Source organism: Pygocentrus nattereri, chromosome 20 (assembly GCF_015220715.1).
Source record: "Pygocentrus nattereri isolate fPygNat1 chromosome 20, fPygNat1.pri, whole genome shotgun sequence".
Lineage (NCBI taxonomy): Eukaryota > Metazoa > Chordata > Actinopteri > Characiformes > Serrasalmidae > Pygocentrus > Pygocentrus nattereri.
The window spans coordinates 10,992,948-11,014,091 of NC_051230.1; the positions used below are offsets into that span (position 1 = coordinate 10,992,948).

The 21,144-nt window shown below is 37.3% G+C and overlaps 1 protein-coding gene across 23 annotated transcripts in view; it reads right to left on the reverse strand.

The window, feature by feature from the left end:
* cacna1ba (calcium channel, voltage-dependent, N type, alpha 1B subunit, a) overlaps positions 1–21,144 on the reverse strand; it is a 169,758-nt gene that overhangs the window by 24,290 nt on the left and 124,324 nt on the right. For 6 of the 23 annotated variants that reach the window (XM_037531401.1, XM_017691210.2, XM_017691223.2 and 3 more), the window contains 14 exons: positions 20,069–20,198; positions 19,290–19,349; positions 18,855–18,961; positions 16,647–16,658; positions 12,507–12,527; positions 10,335–10,343; positions 7,720–7,816; positions 7,396–7,556; positions 6,481–6,618; positions 5,375–5,576; positions 3,058–3,222; positions 1,888–1,998; positions 1,639–1,722; positions 819–824 (listed from right to left, as the gene is read on the reverse strand). In XM_037531401.1, coding sequence (XP_037387298.1) covers positions 819–824; positions 1,639–1,722; positions 1,888–1,998; positions 3,058–3,222; positions 5,375–5,576; positions 6,481–6,618; positions 7,396–7,556; positions 7,720–7,816; positions 10,335–10,343; positions 12,507–12,527; positions 16,647–16,658; positions 18,855–18,961; positions 19,290–19,349; positions 20,069–20,198 — 1,303 coding nt within the window. The remainder of the gene's footprint in view (positions 1–818; positions 825–1,638; positions 1,723–1,887; positions 1,999–3,057; positions 3,223–5,374; positions 5,577–6,480; positions 6,619–7,395; positions 7,557–7,719; positions 7,817–10,334; positions 10,344–12,506; positions 12,528–16,646; positions 16,659–18,854; positions 18,962–19,289; positions 19,350–20,068; positions 20,199–21,144) is intronic. The other 17 variants (XM_017691225.2, XM_017691221.2, XM_037531414.1 and 14 more) reach the window with 8 other exon arrangements.

Here is a 21,144-nt window from a genome sequence, read left to right on the forward strand (position 1 = left end):
TGATCCTAAACCTATCAAAAAACTAATCCTAACTCTCACCCTGGCTCTAACCTACTCCTAACCCTAATCATAACCAAAACCTAATCCAGTTAAGCTCCAGTTACAGAATGGTGTTAGCTGCATGTCTATAGCAGCTTGTAGAGGATGTAGAGATGGTCTATATTAGATCTGTTACATGTTCAGTGACCTATCAGGTCAGATATGAACTTGGACACTTCAAATAAAGTGAGAAACAGCTAAATTGAGCAGAGTATAAACAAATGTTATTTATGCAGTTAAATAAAATTTTCTTGATAATCTACTGAATGTATAATGTAGTTTTGATAATGTACTGAATGCGGCTACGTCATTGATCATTGATATGAGTGTGTTTAGTGTTGTTTTTCTTATATATAAAAACGACCACTCCAAATAAAGTATCACCATAAAATATTGGCATTGGGCAGGTGATTGGATTTAACCATTATTTCAAATGTAATAACTGATTTTGTATTTACTGTACTCCAGAAGAGCAGGACATATACTTGGTCGTGCTGTGCAAAAATGTCTGAATTGTATTAATTTTCCTGCAGACCTTTAGAAACAAATGTTATATTTCTTCAGAATTTTAATCCAGTTAAATGTAGTCCCAATTTCTACATGTAATAAATGTTTAAGTATCTTAAGCATCAGCAGATATGTACATGAAAAATATTGCCATCAGCCCAAAACTCCTATTTTGGCTATTGAACTGCTAACACGCCCAATGCATCCACACTACAGAACCAGTTTCAAGAAGGTGAAATGGATATTCATTGGCACAAGAAGACGTCACTCACCGCCATCTACAAATGAGGGAAAACATCATGGCAGCCAAGATGGCGTGAGAACAACGAACAAGAAGAAGATCAAGCGGAAGAAAGAAAAGGTAAAGGGAAAGAGAAAGAGAGAAAGAGAGAGAGAGAGAGAGAGAGAGAGAGAGAGAGAGAGCAAGAGAGATACGAAAGAAACCATGAGGAAAACAGGAAAAAATGAGCAGTCATCACATACAGAGAAAGTTATATTACAGACAATAACATTAGTAACACTATTTGACAATGAGATGGACATTAGGACATACAGTACAGCAGTTTATTAGACTTGATACACTATACATGTAGCTCTGGGTGGAAAAACAAACCTGACCGTGTTAAATTATATGGAATTAAATCATTAATAGCTAAATTAAATGTACTTTTAAACATATCTTTAGTTTCAACCTGCATTTAACTTGCTGCCCCCTCCTTACTTAATAATAATTATTTGATCCAGTCAATTAAGCACTTCTGAAAAAGCAAATTAAAAGGAACAGGTGTGAAAGATTGTAACTGGAACTAATCTCTGCATGAAGGAGCAGGTTTGGTTGTCACTGTAATAGACAGTATTCGTATTTGAATGACTACACCATTTTTCTTTCTCAGGATTTGATTACTGTTGTATTAGAGATACTATAAAAACAATACATTAAGTGGATGAGTGTTCATCATGTGTTAGTCTCCACAATCAGAAGCCTCTTTAATTCTTTATTTCTTTGTCTTCCTCTTGTTGCTGGAGTTATTATTCTCGGCTTAGTTCTTGCTCTGAAAGTGTTCATGCAGGATGCTTTTGCCTTTCACTTACTTTAAATTCGGTGACTAGAATATCAGTAATGCTCCCCAGCACCGTCACAAAGTCAAACACGTTCCAGGCATCCTTCAAGTAATTCTGGAACGAAGAGGATTAGCAAGATCACTCACTCACAAGCTGGAAAAACTGCCCATTCAACACTCTCAGCATGATGTTCTATTAAAACCCATTATAAGGGCCATTTTTGCCACCTCAGGGTATTCCTAGATCGAAGTGATCAAGATATGACAGGCTTATACTTACCAAAGGGCCAAAAGCAATGATCTTAAGAATGCACTCCAATGAGAAGAGGGCAGTAAAGACAATGTTGAGATACTTCAGCATCGCTTCATAAAACACAGGGGCATCATGGAACTGTTGGGGAAGATAAAAATCCACACATTTTAAAGGAATTCATGAGGATAAAAACAAGACACTTTGGTGTCATAAGACAGTTGATAGAAGAAGTTAGAGGAACAAGAAAAGTTAGGCCTCACCTTAAGGTTAAGGCTAGCATTAGACTGCATGATATGCTGGCTTTACACGGTGAAACTTGCAGACAACATGCTTGAAACTTACATGGAACTAAATTTCACAAGCATTGCATAATGTAAAACCTCCATAAATTCACTTGAAACAGCCACCTCAATTTATGAAAACAACTTTTAATGCAACAGCGGAAGAAAACACAGATAATCGTTAGTGTTCCTCATCAAATGATACCATTTCACTCAACTGATACCAACACATCATCGACACATCATGGACAAGAACATATAAATTAAGTTTTCCTATGAAATGTATTTTATTTGCTGGCAACTATTTAGCTAATGTAAAAATAGTAAGAGTCTGAACAGCCACAGTGTTTGCTCTGCCTTGTTAGCCTGTTGAATGGTGATGTACATCGCTAGATCCTTCATTTTACATTCTCTTAGCCAAATGATGCAATGATTCAAATGTAGGCTAAATAACACATTGCTGGTACCTTTATCCAGCCAGAGCAATACAATGGGTAACACTTTATTTTGAGTGGTCGTCAGTGGACTCTCAATAACATATCAAAAACATAGGAGGGTTAGGATTAGGTTCTGGGTTGAGGTTAGGTTTATGATAAGGATGGGTCAGGTTAGGTTTGAGTAATGGAAGCAACACATTAACAATACATCTACTTAAAAGTAGTTAAAGTGTTAGCATACTATGTATGAAAAATACAACATGCAATATTAACAGCGGGATAAACAAATGCAGCACATGCAACTTTGTTTATTGTTTGATGACAATGTTTTGTCAACTGTCATACATCTAACCACATGAATATTTCACCACGTAAAGCCAGCCTGAGTTCTAGGGAAAAGTTAAGTTAATTATTTTGCTGAGCATCTGCAGTGAACCACCAAACTCTACAAAGGTAAGAAGAAAAGACCAGTCCCTGACCTTCATCATGAGGACCACAGTGTTGAGAGCAATCATAATCATGATGGAGTATTCAAAAGGTGGTGACACCACAAACTTCCACATCCTGTACTGGAAGGACTGCTGGCTTTGGGGCATATAGCGGGTCAGTGGCTTGGCATTGATGGCAAAGTCGATACAGGCTCTCTGAGAAAGAGGGAGCAAACGAGGAATTCATTCACAAAACAAAAACCATCACGCTCACAGCACCATCGTGTTTCAGTTTTTAATTAAATATAATCATTCTGTTCATGACTTCTGAACTGTGGTTTTGGATGGTAACATTTGGTAAGAGGCTTTCTGGAAGCGCATGTGCTCTCTCGAAGTCAAAACCGATTAAGAAGCAGAGCCAGCAGCAGCTTAATGAAAATTACCATACAAAGTGCAGCAGCTACCTAGGGGTATTGCTTCTCAGCATGGCCTGGAGAGAGACAACCAACTGCACTGATTGAGTCTGGCTGCGCTATGGCAGCGGCAGGGCCATCTCACCTCTCATATTTTCATCCCTATTTGTTCATTTAGTACATGTAATGCTAGCGGTCGAACTGGGAAGAAAAGTCGTTTTATTCATTTTTGCTCTGTTATTTTACCACAGCAAGCCTACAGTATACCAACTGCTGCAATTTAAGCAAGACAGTTAAAGACATGCTACAGACACAGGAGTACGGATATACAAAGGCAATAACTATTCTTAATTATTAAAGTAAGTTCCCTCTGCATTCTAATCAGACGAAGAAAATGGACACATTTGCATTTTGTGCATTTATTTTTGTTACTGAGGTTTGAGTTTCTGCTATCGCTGGTCAGACACCAACTATATCTATGTTTGTGCCTGTGCAGATTAGCTGGTTATGTCTTAGGGAGTCTTAGAGGAAAAAGACAAGAGATGTCTTCAAGTCTGCTCTTCCACTGGGCTAAATCAATCTTGCGTGTGAATCAATCTCGTCATTGCCAGGACAAACTCTACCTACTGCCATGGCTGTCTTCACTGCAAGACCACCACTGAGTATCAGACTGTAGCTGTACTGTAGCTCTACAGCACCATGCTGAGTTTATGTGCATTGTGTGTGTGGGTGTGTATCTGATATGTCTAAGAGAGGCTTGATCATCGTTCATTTTCTGTCTAATATTCTAGACCTAGGACAATAAGATGAACAAAAGAATTTGTAGAGTTTTGTTTAAAAAAACAAAATATTAATTCCTGCGTTATTATGACCCCGATTGAGTACAAAAAATGTTGACTTTGAGCAATAAAACAAATAAAATAGATCATAGTTTTGAAGTGTTTTTAGCATTTAGTGTTTACATTATGCAGTTTATTAATGAAAGTTTGTTATTGAAACAGTGTTTTTGCTAGTTAACTTCAGTTAACTAAAGCAAACTTTATGACTTAAGAATTTTAAGAGATTTCTAAAACGGAGTTTCATACAGTCAGTATCAGTCTTTTACAGAATGTCCTGTCTTTTTGACAAAAGGACATGCATAACAGATGAAAAGAAAAAATGAAGATATCACAAACATAATTCCAAATATCTTGGTTATCATGACACCAAGAAAGCTGAAACTGGACCAGAATTGTTTGAGCCTTTAAGCAAAAACAAAAAATGTAGTAAAAATGTGAACTGTGTTCGATCCGTGGTGATGCTAAAGCCATTTATGGGTGGGAGCCCAAGAGAGTGCAACTAGCCTTGCTCTCTGGGTGAGCACTGAGGAGGATGTTAATCAGCGCATGCATCTGTTAGCTGACGTAACAGAACTGGCTATTGGCACTTTCCTCTTAGAACATTTGGATGTCCAATGATGTTGTGTGAGCCTCAGTTTGAAAAGATGGTGCTTTACAGGTCTCAGAAGAAGCCTGTGCTAGCCTTCACCCTCTTAGCGCTGGTTATTTTGTCTTACTGGGAGTGTCCTAACCAGTGGGTGGAATTGGACATGACTAAATCGGGGAGAAAATTGGGGGAAAATTGTTTTTGAAGTTGGGAAACATGTCTATAATACTACTCTGCAGCAAGAGCAGGAGAAGCATTTAAAAATAAATAAGCTGACTAGGAATTGTAAGGTGAGGGCCTCTAATTTTGCCCTATACATTATAAACATTATATTATAAACATATAAAAACCAAAGGCATTCACATATTTGCCAGTGTTCAACAAGCAGTGCTTACATCTCTGTAGTTCACTGCACATGCAGTGTACACACGTCTTGCATTATCTGAATCAAATGTACTAGGAAGTAGGTCTGTTTTTAAAGCACTTAAAATGCTCCATGTGGTGCCTCAAGGATCACCACTAGGTCCTACCTCATTCTTCTCCAGAGTACACTCAGACAATGCCTTATCCCCCTGCTCCTGGAATGTGATGATTATCAAGGCCACAAAGATGTTGACAAAGAAGAAGGGGAAGACAACAAAGTAAACCACATAGAAAATGGACATCTCGATACGGTAGCCTGGACTGGGACCCTGGTCCTCAAAGGTGGCATCCACAGAGTGCTTCAGAACCCTGAGGAAAGACAAACACTCAATGTAGGCTCATTAGTGGACTATATACAGAACACATACACTGGGAAAATAGCCATTTTTAGCTATTATTATTGACTACCTTAGCCTTGAAGTTGGAAATTTATGAGCTGAAGCCAATTAAAGTGCTCTGGCACTTTTAATTGGCATGAGATTCATTAATAACATTAATCTCATGCCTATTAACCTTATATCATCAGCAATTTTTCACAGTGATGAAAAAAACAGCAAAATTAAGAAAAGTTAGCTCCTCTCAGTTCTAAAGAACACACTGTATTTAATTAACTTTGAGCTTGACCTAAAAACCTTTGTGTATTTTTTTTTTACATAGCATGCCTTAGTGAATTATATAATAGCCTATTTCATTTCATGATTTTATCAAGAAAAGCGAGCAGAGAGCAAAGAGGACATGGGAGTGGGTGTTGAATGCGTTGACCCATCAAGCCTGTGAACTTAAATAAGACATAAATCACATACAGTTACATAGATCGCATGAACATTATCAGAACAGAGCTCCGTCACCCATTGGTCTGATGGGTGCATAAGGACTATTGTGTTTAGCTCTCAGTGTGAAGCCTCCAAAGGGCAACACTTCAAACTGACACACACCTTTGAACTGAGATCAGAGGATGCCACAGTTGGGGCAGAAGGGCCAAAGGATATGCTTAAAGAGAACAGAGGGCTTTTTATGGGCTTTTATTGCCTTCAAAAACACATGCAGCAAATAAATATGCAAACATATACATTGCTACAAGTGAACAACTGTGCTGAATGATGAAAGGAGAAAAGGTTGATGGGGAAAGGCTCTGTTTTTTTGTGCTTCTAACAAGACAAATTGTATATAAGGCTCACAGTGTGGAACTGTATGTGTGTGAGCATAGACTCACGTTGGCCAGCCTTCTCCTGTGGACACAGTGAAGAGGGTGAGGAAAGCCCACAGTACATTATCATAGTGGAAATCGTACTTCTTCCATAACCTGGTTTCGGCTGAGACCTCATCTTTGTCATAGTCCAGGAACTGCCCTCTGGCAATAAAAAAAAAACAGAAACAAAAACATAACAAATATATTATATTAGAAAATATGAAAATGTATACATATTTTTACTCCTTGTAACAGTTTTTGTTTTGCATTTAATACATAACAACAACAACACAATAATAATAATAATTAATAATAATTATTATTATTATTGTTGTTATTGTAATTAGTTTATACTATTAATTAATAATATTTGGGCAGTTGTGGGCTGGAGGTTAGGGATCTGGCCCTGTGACCGGAAGGTTGCCGGTTCGATCCCCAGGGCCGACAGTCCATGACTGAGGTGTCCTTGAGCAAGACACCTAACCCCCAACTGCTCCCCGGGCGCCGTGGATAGGGCTGCCCACCGCTCCGAGCAAGTGTGCTCACTGCCTACCTAGTGTGTGTGTTCACTTGTGTGTGTGTGGTGTTTCACTTCACGGATGGGTTAAATGCGGAGGTGGAATTTCCCCGGTTGTGGGATCAAAAAAGTATCACTACTACTACTACTACTAATGACAATAACAACATTATTGTGGTTGTTGTTATAGTTGTTATTGCTGTTGCTGTAAATGATGTTGTTGTTATTGTTGTTGTTTTTATAATCTAAGCCCTCCTCTGCTCCAGTGTATGCCAGGCAGTCCTATCGGTCTATACATCTTATCTGGTTGAAGCTGCTTTCTCTACTCTTGTATAGTATGACTGTATGCCTACAGGGGGAGCTAGCGATGTGAGCTAAGTGAGCCTAGTATGGGCAGTGCTGCCTGTGGCGCCTGTCTATACCTGCAGTCCTTCTGCAGTCCTTTGGACTCATCTGTGCAGTAGAAGAACTTGCCCTTGAAGAGCTGCACAGCAATGACAGCGAAGATGAACATGAAGAGGATGTAGACGATGAAGATGTTCAACACATTCTTCAGGGAGTTCACCACACAGTCGAAGACAGCCTAAGGAGAACACAGGCATACAAGCACACACACACCAACGTCTGTAACCTGCTGTAATGTATGTGTTACTTTCTTGACAGCTGATTAAACCCCTAGAGCAAAAAGTTAACAAACACAGCACACAAAACAATTGCATTAGAGAAAAAAACAGCAGTTTTTGTACCTTCAGCTTTGGTAACCGTTTGATAGTCTTCAGTGGTCGAAGCACTCGTAACACTCTGAGAGATTTGATGGTGCTAATGTCTTTGCCTTTGGTCCCTCTATAAAATGCAAGTGAAGAGCAAAGAGCTTCATTAAACACAGAGTTAGTGCTCAAGGTACACTACGGCAGCATAGCTAGATTTCTTGTTCAAGACAAGACAGTAGATAGCAGAAAATCTGAAAACATGATGAGTTAAAGCTATGTCTATATTACCAAAAAGGAATCGCTAGCCAATGAAATACACCTGATTGACACTAAACAGTTGAAACGTATCTGATACCTTCTTAAAGTATTGCCCTATTACTTTATTGCTTATTCATCTGTATATTACACCCAACCAGGAATGAATTGTAACACAAAAGCACACAACCACACACAACGTAATCCATGTAATCCTGCATTACATGAGTGAGATGAGTTTGTAAATCCTCTGCATGCAAGCAAAGCAGTTATCAGTTAGTCTACTTCATGGAGACAACCTGCAATATTCGTTTACTCCTAAAGCCTCTACAAAATGTTCAAGCATGCAAAAATAACAAATGTACTAAATCAAATAAGGCTGTGCATCAGATTTCTAAAGAATAAACTGCAACCAATGATACAAAAGAAACTACACCCAAAGGGAATTGTTTCTTTGTGGGGAACCAGTGCTGTTATCGCAAAAAAGGGCTTTCCTACAGAGCAGCCATCATGGCTCAGACATCACTGACTTTACACAGGTGTTACTTCCTTAAAGGAAAGTTCCTGTCATTTCTGCAAAGTTCAATTGATGAGATGTACAGAAACTCAGAGTGGGTTGATGTGAAACGCTGCACTGTAGAGACACTTACTGATTTATTTACATAAAGGTCGTAGGAAAATTTTTTTCTGCACAGTTTTGTAAGTAATGCTGATAATGGTGAAATACACTTTTTATAAACTAATCTTTTAAAACTGAACAATAAAATAAAAAGCCTGGAGACAAGACGGGGTGTGTGGATCAACTTAGAAAATATAATTTCAATGGATTATGGTACAGTTATGTTCCTTGACGAAAGATACTGAGATGTACCCCTGAGGGTTCCTCCCCAGTCACAAAAGGGGTACTGCCCCAGTGACAGTGTCAAACCATTTTTTTCTGAGGGTTAAGTAGTAAATCTGAAAAAAATATGTTGGGGGCTATTTGGCCTTACAATGCCCTCCATGAACACTTTTTGGCAGGGGGGTCACGATCGTGAAATTTCAGCTGATTATTAACTATCATATGCAGAATTGCAATTAATCATTTAATAGCTTTGTCTTATTTATTGTATGCAACTATTAATGTACAAGCCAAAAGTGGCCAGACTGGCTGATCAGCTATCTTAGAGTTATAGAGTCTTGAGAGTGAAAATACATGCAAAAACACTCATTAAGAATGTTAGCACACAGGCTAAAACATTAGAATTAGCTACTTGGATAACAAATAAATAAGCATTACTAGCACTGCTCTCTAAATATGTTACAGCACCAAGTTAGAACTTTGTTTTTATAAGTCCCATTAATGCATTTACTGCTTTCTTATATTTACATGTATTTTTCTCAACCCAAAGCACACAATTCACATTTTGCATTTTGTGGCATAAAATGACTGATAAATGTTTGCAAACAGCTTAAATAATTGTGATCATCTCAAATAATAATATATATATTTCAAATAATTCCGTTTAGGCAATGATGGAAAATTGTGACAGGCCTACTTTTTGGAAAAAAACAATTAATTCAGCCAAATTTGCAACCATTTAATGTAAAAACTTTGTGAAGGAGCTTTTAGAGTTATTAAACACATCAGATATCTGGTTGATATTACCACTGTGAACAACTCTGATTCATTAAGTTTCTCTAGAATGGTACATTTCACAACAACCCACTTTGAAGGCCTTTATTGAATGGCTAAATTATGCAGAATTGAAAATTTGGTGGAATTCTCCTTTAAGCATATACAGCAAATCAACCAGAAGGCAAACAAACAAATCTATTTTTAATGAAGAAAAAATATCTCAAACAGCAACACCAAATGCAGCGCAACCTCAAGGTTCTATCTGCATGGAAGCCAAGCAGCACCTTCTGCAAAATTTAGCCATGCTCTGGCCTCTGGATGTCTGAAATAAAATTACAAGACTATAACATCATTTCATAGATTTATTCAATGCACAAGCGCTGCCTATGACTGAATGCTCAATGTTCAAGTAAACAACCCAGGGGTCAAACATATCCCACAGAACAAAAGTCCTGCGTGCAAAATGCAACAAAGGCTTCGTAATCCTATTTCCAAGCATGCTACTGAATAATTAAACCTGTTTGAATTTATGAGAACCCGTTAAATGCTAGACATTCAGTACATAGGCTTCTATGGTGGGATTTCTGATAATATACCATGATGAAAACTTCCCAACCAGCTGATGCTGCATCATTAAATCTTTTATTTTGTTTTTCTGGATCTGGCACAACCCCAGGGGTTAAAACTTTCTCCACTTCACATCATCTTAATGATGCATAGCTTCAGGTCAAAGCTCAGAGCAGAATACTTTAGAAGGACTACTGGGCTGTGCAGGTACCGTTTGGGTCTTCCAATGCAGCAATGAAACAGAAAACAACAACACATCACATCTCATTCAACTGTCACTCAGCAAATACAAAGGTGACAAAAATGATCCTGTGCATGAAGGATGCTGGGAGATGGATCAAATCAAAGCAACTTAACAAATTTACTACAAAATAATACAGCAGCACCTTCTGCAAATGAAAGGAAAATACAGCTGCGATTACTATCTGCCTACCGAAGACGTATAGAATGTTGATCACCATATGATAACACATACTTTACGCTGTCACTGAAATGTATCTTGCACCACAAACTTCAACAACCATCAGAGAAAAGATATACAACACTTGTGAGTATCGTCAACATTTAGGAAAATGTTTCTTATGTTAATATTTTGATGTTTATTAGATATGGATCCACACAAAAGTACAATATTTGAGACTTTAGAATGGTACAGAGGAGTTTAGCCTGATCCAGCAAGAGCTGTGCTCATAGCGCCTAGACCTAACACTAGACACATGCTAATATGTTAGCCCTAAGCCATTTATTTAGCTATTTATAATATATAATTACAATATAATAATTTATAAAAATATATAAATTACAATTATATGTATCTTATACTACAGACAATACAGTGAAGCATTTGTTACAATACAAATTGACAAAATATCTTTTATTATTATACTTCAATTGATGGCATTAAGGCAGCACAAAGAAACGCATTACAGTAATGTTTTTACTTCTGTAATGAAGTATTGTAACTCGTAATTCAGTTTCAATTCTCATAATCACATTATAGTTACTGACTTGATAAGGACCTCTAGATAAGATCTACAACATTAATTAATTACAATGTTAAACAATATCAATTAATTGAGATGCATTTGAAATGGAAATTTTGTCTAAATTTTATCAGTGCCTGTCTATAACTCACTATAACTGACAGAAAGAAAGAGCACACAAGAGAACCAACTTGACCTTAACAGGTCAGGCTGGATTTTTAGTCAGAAAAAGCTCAATAAGCTTCATATTTTGTTCATAGTGATTATATTTTTGAGGCAGCTGTTTTTGCACTGTTTCTTCTGTCTACATTTTTAAAAAGACAGGGCCATTTATAATTTTAATCAGAATAATCGGTCTTATTCAGATCAAAGGCAGGGATTGTGACAAACTTTTAACCCCTTAACATTCCAGGCTTATCATTCATTAACTATAGGGACTTCAATGCAAACAAATGGAGCTTTTCATCCGTTTTAGGTGTGTAATAAAACAAAGCCCATGGCTTGGTAAGGGGTTAAATGATGTTTACTCTGATTGGCTAGTTCTATCTGAGGAGTTGTGTTTTTCACGGAGCGTTCTAGTTTGTATAGATTTGAAAGTAAAAAGTAAAAGTAAAAGTAAAGTAAAAATGAAAGTAAATTAAGTAGTGAGACTGTTTTCCAGTAATAAATAAAGTAACTCCATCACTGTTTCAGAGAGGTAATTAGTAATGTCTAAAAGAATATTTGAATATTGATATTTTGAATAACTACCCTAACACTACACACCTAAACCTTACATTAAATAGTTATATTTTTTACATATTGAGATAATAATAAAATGAAATTTAACCTAATTTGAGACATTCTCCATCATAACTTGACCATCCTTCTACAACAGTCACTTTACACTACAGCCCTTTCTGAACCAATCAGCACGCACATACCAATCTACCCATAGTCTATTGCTCTTCCTTGAGAGTGTCAGCGCGAGAGTGAACAGCACGGCCACACACATCATGGCAGGGTTACTCCCCTGGTCCAGTTCTCTATACCGGCATGCACTTTCCCCATGCTCTCTGATGCACATTAGTCCAGCATGCTTTCACTTGGATGTCTGGGGCCTGCTCAACTCTAAACCACGACACAAAACTCACAAACTCACAGGTACTATGGAACATATGATGCCACACTGGTCTTCCTGATAGCTTTCTCAGAAATATCTCTGCATTCAACAGCTGTATTCATTTACTTATCAGGGACTTTGTTAAAAGCTATGAGAATGACCAGTGCAGAGGCCCCTCCTCTTACACAGAATTCACTACACAGAGCTGTTTAAGGCACACTGTCCCTTAACTCCAGGAAAAGTAGAGTTAGAAGGGTTCTGAAGCAAGAAAAAAGGAGGAATGTAGGGGGTTTCCCACCTGTTTACACTTTGATGCGATCTAATGGATGAACAAAACACATTAATCAAAACATTATGAATGCTCACAACATATCATCCAGATGACTTAACTAAGAGACAAAACAGAAATCAGCCTTGAAGTGCACTGGACTATGAAAAACATTTGTATTTAAACATGTATGCAAAGACATTTTTTGCTCAGAGTCTCTATCTTATCTCAAAATTTCCATTATTTTGTGTTTTCTTTGTACATTTATTTTCTTTTGCCATACACGGCGACCAAACAAAACATATCTGATGTGTGGCATTTGCCCTTTTATGTTTTCCCTGGAGCTTTGGGGCTAATACAGTAGAGATCTATGTCGACTGCTGTGTTCACATATTGGCAATAGATGGACAACAGCAATCTGGATATTTCATTGTTTTCAAATGAGCCACGACCGTAATTTTTTCCAGTGACAGTTGCAACACTCTGCAGACTGCTGCGTTGAGCAGAACATTGTGTCAAGAGTTATATATTGCCAATTTTTGCAATTAAATGCAATGAACAAATTAACTGGATGTTTTTGGTTTTTTTTTTGTTTTTTTGGGAGCCATGGATGCCAAACATGTTGGTTTTGATTTCCAGAAACCCATTATTTTACAACAAAAAAACAGAATACAGAGCGTCCCCTCCTTCTTTTTTCCACAGACAATCTACTCTGCTAAAGCTCTCTTCTCATAATCATCCATGTTTGGTGGTAACACTGTCACCATGCCAACTTTCTCCTGGCTTAATGCCACCATCAGTCACGCACCACTACGAGGTGCAGAATGACGGTACATGTTTATCAATGCAAACACATGAAAGCTACAGAGCACTGCTAGTGACATCCCATATAAATAAAAATAATGCATGGCCACAACTTTGTAAGGCATAGGAATGAGAAAAATAAAGTTGTGGCCATGACTTAGTAAGGCATGGGAACAAGATCTTAGTATGTGGCTACGACTTAGTAAGTCATGGAAATTAGAAAATGAAGTTATGGCCACAACTTAGTAAGTCATGGAAATGAGATAATTAAGCCTTGGCTGCAGCTTAATAAGGCAAGTTCTTATTTTAGCCGGATGTCACCAGCAGGACTCCATGGAAAACAACCTATGTTTGGATAACATATAGCAGAGGTAGTCAGTTATAAAAATCTGCATTGGCCTCTCAGGCTAGAAACGCACTGAAGTTATATAAGTTGTATTTACAAATAACAAGCATACTCCAGTTATTAAAAACTTTACATTAATAAGAATATTGCTCCCATTATTTCTTAGCAACATTAGCCTCATTGCTCCAGTACAAAATTTCAGAAGCAAATTTCATACACCAAAGATGTCTTAGCTGATTGGCTTGGGTTAAGATAAAAAATTGTGTACATTTGATTTCTCAGTGAACCATTTCTTTAAGCTACAACCCACTGGAATAACAGTCCAAGGCATAATCGTTTTAATGACTGGAAGATTGAAGGCGAAAAAAGAAACCTTGGAGAATTTTTGGAGATAAAGTTACAAAGGCTGGCATAAGAAAATGCTGTATGGCTGGTGGAACACTTCTAAACTGATGTTCACCTCTCTTCTCAATACTTAAACAGTGACAGGTTATTTTGGTTGTCTTTGTAGAACTAGGACTAAAAGGGAAAAACTGACAGAAAGGAAGCATCTGAGGTGGATGTAACAACTGCAGCTATTCCTTTCTAAAGGAACCTCAGAAACTTGGTTGAAAAAAGAGAAACACACTAAAACACACTGTAGCTGTTCACTGAAAAATCCAATTCATACAATCTCGTTTGTTCCTTTGAGTATGGATGCTGACGCCAACGAGGCACATCCTCACATTCCAGCTGCATAATTACTGCAGTAAATGATTCCGACCTCAGGGGGCTTGATGAGTTTGCTTGAAAACAAATTACCACATTTCTGTCTAATTAACCCAAAGCAAAAGTTGCTGATGAGTCCGACTCAGAGTGACATGAGTCATATGAAAAGGATTTTTGCTTTCTTGGCATAACTTGGTACATTACGCAGACACAGAAATTAGTAGCTTAAATGGAACTGATCACATGACCCAATAGAGCAGTAGAGAACATTCCCTCAGTGAACCGCATGGTGACATGCATTAGCGTTTAGGGAGAGATATTCTCAGTTGTCCTCATGCCTAGAGATGCTGGAGATGGAAGAAGGTAATGAAGAAGAGCGAAAAATGGCAGCATGTACAGCAGCAAAGAGAGCCAGAGTGACATATATTATACAACGTGATTAGAGGAAGTTCACATTGACAGTGACATGCACTGATATGAACTACATGTGATCACTGGGACTCCTCCATTGGGTGTTCAGGCTGACGATCAGGCTGATGTTCAGATTGCTATTAGATTGTATGGAGAGACAAGGCGAAGACGCTGGTTATGTATGTCATAATGGTAAAAATTTAACCCTTAGAAGAAGATGGTAGTAAAAGCAAGGTTTAATTCAATATATATTATATCATATAAAATTTATTATATAAAAATTATATTCAGTATAATTTTTGGGCAGCACTTTACTTGAAGGGTGTCTACATAACACATTCATAACATCTCACTGACACATTTCATCACATCACACTAACATTTATAAAGTGTACGTTTTACATGATATTAATATGGACTACTATGTCTTTGTGTATTTTTCAAAACAAAAGACCTCATTTTTTATTCTGTTATTTATTGGTCCTACAAGGGAAATTTGTCATTTTGCTGTCTAACCATTAAAATTATATTTATGGCATTTGGCTGATTAGCCAGAGCGACTTACAATTTGATTATTTTACACAGGCAGGCCAACGTGGTGTTAGGAGTCTTGCTTAAGGACTCTTATTGTTATAGTGTAGGGTGCTTGCCCCAGTAGGGGATTGAACCCCTGTCTACAGTGTAGAAGGCAGAAGTGTTAACCACTACACTATACCAACCATGCCCAATCTGGGAGCAGCATAGCGTCAGCAGAACAGCGCTACCTGGGGCGGTGGGGGGGTTAAATGCCTTGCCCAAAGGCACAATCAGGAACACCTAGTTAGTTGTGGCATTTGACGCTGCAACCTTCTAATTGATGGCTCATGTCTTACATTAAAAAACATATTTTCAGTGCAAATGCAAGAAAATAAATACGTACACAGAAGTTGAAAGTATAGGCCTAAGTGTCAAAGCATTTAATGACCAAAGGAGTAAAGCAAGGTCATTTTTATTTTGGCTGTCCAGAAAGATTTTCACTAAAAATAATATAGTTTTTTTAAATAAAATATGAGGGCTTCTATTTAAAAAGGTCTCTCAGTAAAATGATATACCAGTTTATACTAACACCATGTTAAACTTATATGCTTTGTGATTGTTGATTTAAACATTCATGAACATGTTTTGAAGTGTTTATGTAAGATGTTATGAATATGTTATGCAGATGCTCTTTAATTAAAGTGTTACTATTTTTTTACATGTAGCTCATTGACACAAGCAGACCATACTTGGGTTTGTAATTAGAAGAGAAAATATATTTATTATTTGAGTTTATGAAAAGTTATTTTGTGAATGTATTGTACATCTAATGTATATGGAATTATTTATGTAACTTGCAGAACCAAAGGGAGGCTATACTGTGTTCTTGTAATCAACAGGTGCAACTGAACTCTGGCGAGACAATTTCTTGGCTTGAATTTGGCAAAAGATTGTTGTGCACAGTGTTTTTGCTATGAACAATGAAAAATATAGTTTCTTGATTTTGAAACTAAAGGAAAACGAGGATGCTGTGCAGCCTCAAACCAGTTGATACTGAATGTATATCCTCACATAAATTATTATGTAATTAAGTATATAATAATGTGATTTCAATTGAATTGTATACAAAGCGAAAGCAACAACTCTTGACTTCTAAGGGTTAAACAATGAAAGAGAAGTTAGGTGAGCAAACAGATGAGAGAGAGTCACTGATTCAGGAGAGCAATGTTATGAAGAGACCGCAGGGGAAATAATCCTCTGCTACATCTCTGGTCTATGAACATGGCACAGAGCCGACAGGCTTACACAGAGACAGGCAACAGGACAGACAGGGAAAGGAAGAGGCAGAAAGAGAGAGGGGGAGATAGAGAGAGTTAAGGCATTACCCCATGAAGCTCCTTCACATGGTTCCGGTGAGAGAGAAAGAGAGGGAAAGTGGAGAGTGAGTGAGAGAAGAAAAGGGCGCTCACACTGTGCACACCACGTCTCTGACAGGACATCACAGCAATAATACATAGAGAGAGACAGGAAGTGGGAGAGACTACAGTTCTGGGTAAAAAACAGCTTGTTAGCTCAGAGGCTCTTAATACGTGTCTACAGAAAGGTGTCCTGACTAGGGTGTAAAATGATCTCATAAGGATTCAATTTTAAATACATTTTTTTAGGGAATTATTTGGTTTAACCTGATTTTGATTTAACCTGATTATTCATATACAATTAAGAGTTTATTTTAAAAAAAAAAAGAAAACAACAGTGAATACATAAATGTGACTTAATGAACTTGGGGTGTAATAATACACATATTTTCAGGTTCAAATGTCAAAGACCTCTGAAGTCTCGTTTGACCTCATGATGTCATTCTGTGGTCAGCGTCATGCCCATTTTTGGAACTCCAGGTGTCAGCTGGTTTATTCTTAGAGAAAAGTGACCAGTGTTTTTAAAAATCACTGCTATCCCACACTGCTAAAATGTTATGAAGCCGATAAATTCTGCTGTATGGACTGTTGCTGGGTCCTCTGAACAATGAGGTCACTAAGGATCTGTGACTGGCAGCTTCACCAAAAATACCATCTGCAAACCAGCAAGCTTCATTAATTGTGGTACAGCTGCTTCAGCAGTAGTAGTGAAAACTTGCAGTAGTTGGTGTTGTTATATAATAGTGTTCAAGTTTAATGGAAGACTCACTTTCACGCAATGTCATTTCAGTGCAGAAAAGTTATCTGACATGTAGCGCGTATGTATCATTACTTGTATTTTGACTGCTGAACACTCTTGTTTTTGAGGATCCTTTTACACCTGGAGGAGAAATGTACACAGGACAAATTACATCAGGTCTGGAATATTTCAGTTTACTGCAGGGCACAATGGCAACATTTTGGCATTCATTTTTCTCATAGAGAAAATTTGTTTAGACACAGTGGTCCTGATATGGGCAAGACAGTGACCACAGAATGACACATAAGGTCTACATTAGCATGGGTCTATGTAATACACACCCAGCTGATCACTGGGTGCACAGTGAACTGAAAAATCTTGTGAAAGCACAAAAACTCCAACACTCATTTTTTCAATTTTTTTGTTACTGTATAGAAATCATCACACCCTTATGCTGACAGTATATCTCAAATGAAAAGCAAAACCACATCTTTTTTGTGTTTTAAACGATGCAGTGGTCTGAATTTGTGCAGTGTGCAGTTCTGTGGTAGTTTTATTTTGTTTAGTTCCCTTATTTAGTATTATGAGGAACTATTCACACTGTAATAGAATATAGACAATATTACTTAATTAATACAGAATATAGACAATAAATATATTTTTGTGGAAAAATAGCCAAGAGTTTTAATCTGGCCAACATTTATATTTATTGGAATACTAATATTCATTCAATGACGAACATTATTAATATTCATTGACTATATTTAATTCAAATAGTTCAGTATTGATGTAGCTCTACTTTTACACTTCAACACTTCAAACTGGTGAAGCATTTCTACACCGCTAGTCCTGATACTTCAGAACAGGCTGTCCATTTGTTCTCAATGTTACATACAATTTCAACACATACTAGCATGTTTGCATGCTCAGGAAATGCTCTAAGCATTATTTTGTTTACAAAATATCTAATTGCACATTTCTTTAATGCCCATGGGAGTACAGTTAAAGCTGCAAATTACTGTTGAAGTTAATCTCAAATCAACACCCAAGAATGGACGCACATACACTAATGAAGAACCAAAGGGAGAATAAACTGTGTTCTTGTAATGAAACGGGTGCAATTGACCTCTGAGCAGTTGATAGTGAGGAAAGCGGAACAGCAGGAGTTGGCAAAACTCTTACTCGGCGCTTTTCTGCTGCGCTCGGCAGCCTGCTTGATGAATGGGAGGAATTTAGCACACATCAAACGTCTGACTGGGGAACTGTACAATTATGGTACACAAAGAGACACTGATCTGGCTGCAAAGAACAATGCATAAGCCTATTTGCAGGGAATCTTTCTGTGGAAACGCAACCTATTCAAATCGTTCACAACATTTGAAACTTAGCTCTGGCCATCTTTGAAAGTCTAAAGAAAAGCTAACCCAAATTTTACTTACGAGAATGCAAACGCCACCAGAGCTCCACTGACCACAATGAAGTCCAGAATATTCCACAGGTCTCTGAAGTATGAGCCTGGGTGTAACAGCAAGCCCAAATCCACCATCTTGGAAGGCAGGAAAAAGAAGGAGCATGTTAAATGGTAGAACACTGAATTTTTAGTAAACTTACATTCTAAACGAGCCTCACTTGTCCGTTTTGAAATATGAATAATGCGCTATGGGCTTTGACTGGTAATTAATTCATGAAATCTGGGTGAAGGAGAAGGATGGTAACCTAAAACCGTCATTGCTGAGGGGAAAGTGACATTAGACAGTCGTATCAGTGTCAAGCAAATATAGCACAGCACATTTAAGGAGCATCTCCTGTGAGATCACATTATTAACTACCTGCTCCGAATGCTGTCTCAAAACTGTAACTAAGCCAGAACTCACCTTAATCACCATTTCGAATGTGAACACACCAGTGAAGACATAGTCCAAATACTTCAGCACCTTTTAAAAAAACAGTATTTTATATCTCCATTCAGATAAACACAAAGTTTTAAATCACTCTTTTTAAAAGTGCTTGTAGATTAATTTATAGAAATAGACAATAATACAACATTAGCACTCTACAACTTCAGAGTTTCAGCACTGGGCTGCAGACATAATTTTGCATGTGCCAAGAATGACAAATGAAGCTGTAGATGATTCCATAATAACTGGAAAAGCTGTCATTGTGACTTAAGTTATAATAAAATTAATATGCAAAATACTTCATAAATGAAGCATGGTGACCGAATCTCAAGGCAGACTATTTGAGAACATTTTCTCTACATATATTACAGCTACATTTATTAAAGACATCAAAGGCATCTTGGTGTTCTCAGAATACTTGAAATACTGAATAAAACATCTAATAAAACCTTTTGGTTTTCTAGTTTACAATCTTTAAATCTGAATAGTGGAATTGACAGTTGACTTGGGCAGATGTGTAATGAGACTACAGTGGTCACCAAGCATTTTCCTGCATTTCCCCACCCCTTACCTAATGTTACTACTATCAAGAACTTCTAAAGATGTATACAAGTGGTTCTGAAGAGGTGTTAGGAACTAGATTTAAAAAAAAAAGAAAAAAAAAAGACAGATCTCCAAAACCAGGGCCGATAACCACTGGACAGTGCCATATTATTGTAGGCATTAACAGAGACACTGAGTGGGGATAAACTCACATTGTTGCGAGGGGCGTTGGCCTGGACCGGGTCTTCCGCAGCCAGAGCAATGCTGCTCATGGCTATTACCACCAAGATACACATCTCAAAGTAGCGCAGACTGACTATGTAGTGACACAGACGCCTCACCCTATATTTGACATATACACAGAACATGATGAAACAAGAGGGAAACTGGAGCATCATTTAATGTTATATAATTACCACAAGGCACTGTATTGAATATCACATTCAAGATTACAGAGTCTGCTTGAACAGAGTCTGCTCTTAAAGCACTGCAAATACCATTACCAAGGAGTGAGCATACACACAAACGAACATGCACAGAGGCTCTTTAGGATAGAGAACGGGGAGTCACACACATAACCCATAACTAAAACTCATAACTCAAAGCATATTCTCTACACTGACAGGCAGGCAAGGCTTTATGGACCTTGTATTTGTCTGTCTGCAGTTTTATGGGCATTTATGGACAAGTGCCAGCAGAGAATGGACAGAACGTAGACTTTAAATTGAATTAATATCTGAAACACATACAGTTTTTTAAACAATGTCACTATGTGTGTATACATACATATATACATGTATATAAATGCTATGCTGTGTAAAAGTCAGAGACCACCTTTCATTTATTGAACTTCCAGTTTAAATAGGCACTAAGTATATGTTTTTCATTTGTCAAGAGATATTTCTGAGGAAACCAGAATTAAGATAACCCCTTAGTATAATGAATAAGAAAGTTAGGAAAAATAACAGAAGTTTCTGAAACTGGAGTTAAAAATATAAACAGAAATAGACAACAGGGACTCCTAAAAACCACCAAAACTTTAGATGTGTGAAAAACTGAAAGCAAGTCTTCTGAAAAGAAAGGTAGCTGTAATAAAACCAAAGAATGGACATACTAAAAACTAAAAATTAGAAATAAAATTTGAAATATTTTTTTCTCTCTCTCACTATGACTGTTGCCAAAAAAATGTATAACTTACAGGCCATTTTGAATAGTACTTAAATAAATAAAGGATGCTGTCTGACCATAACTTTAACCTTAACCTAACCTTAGTCTTAGTATATTTTAG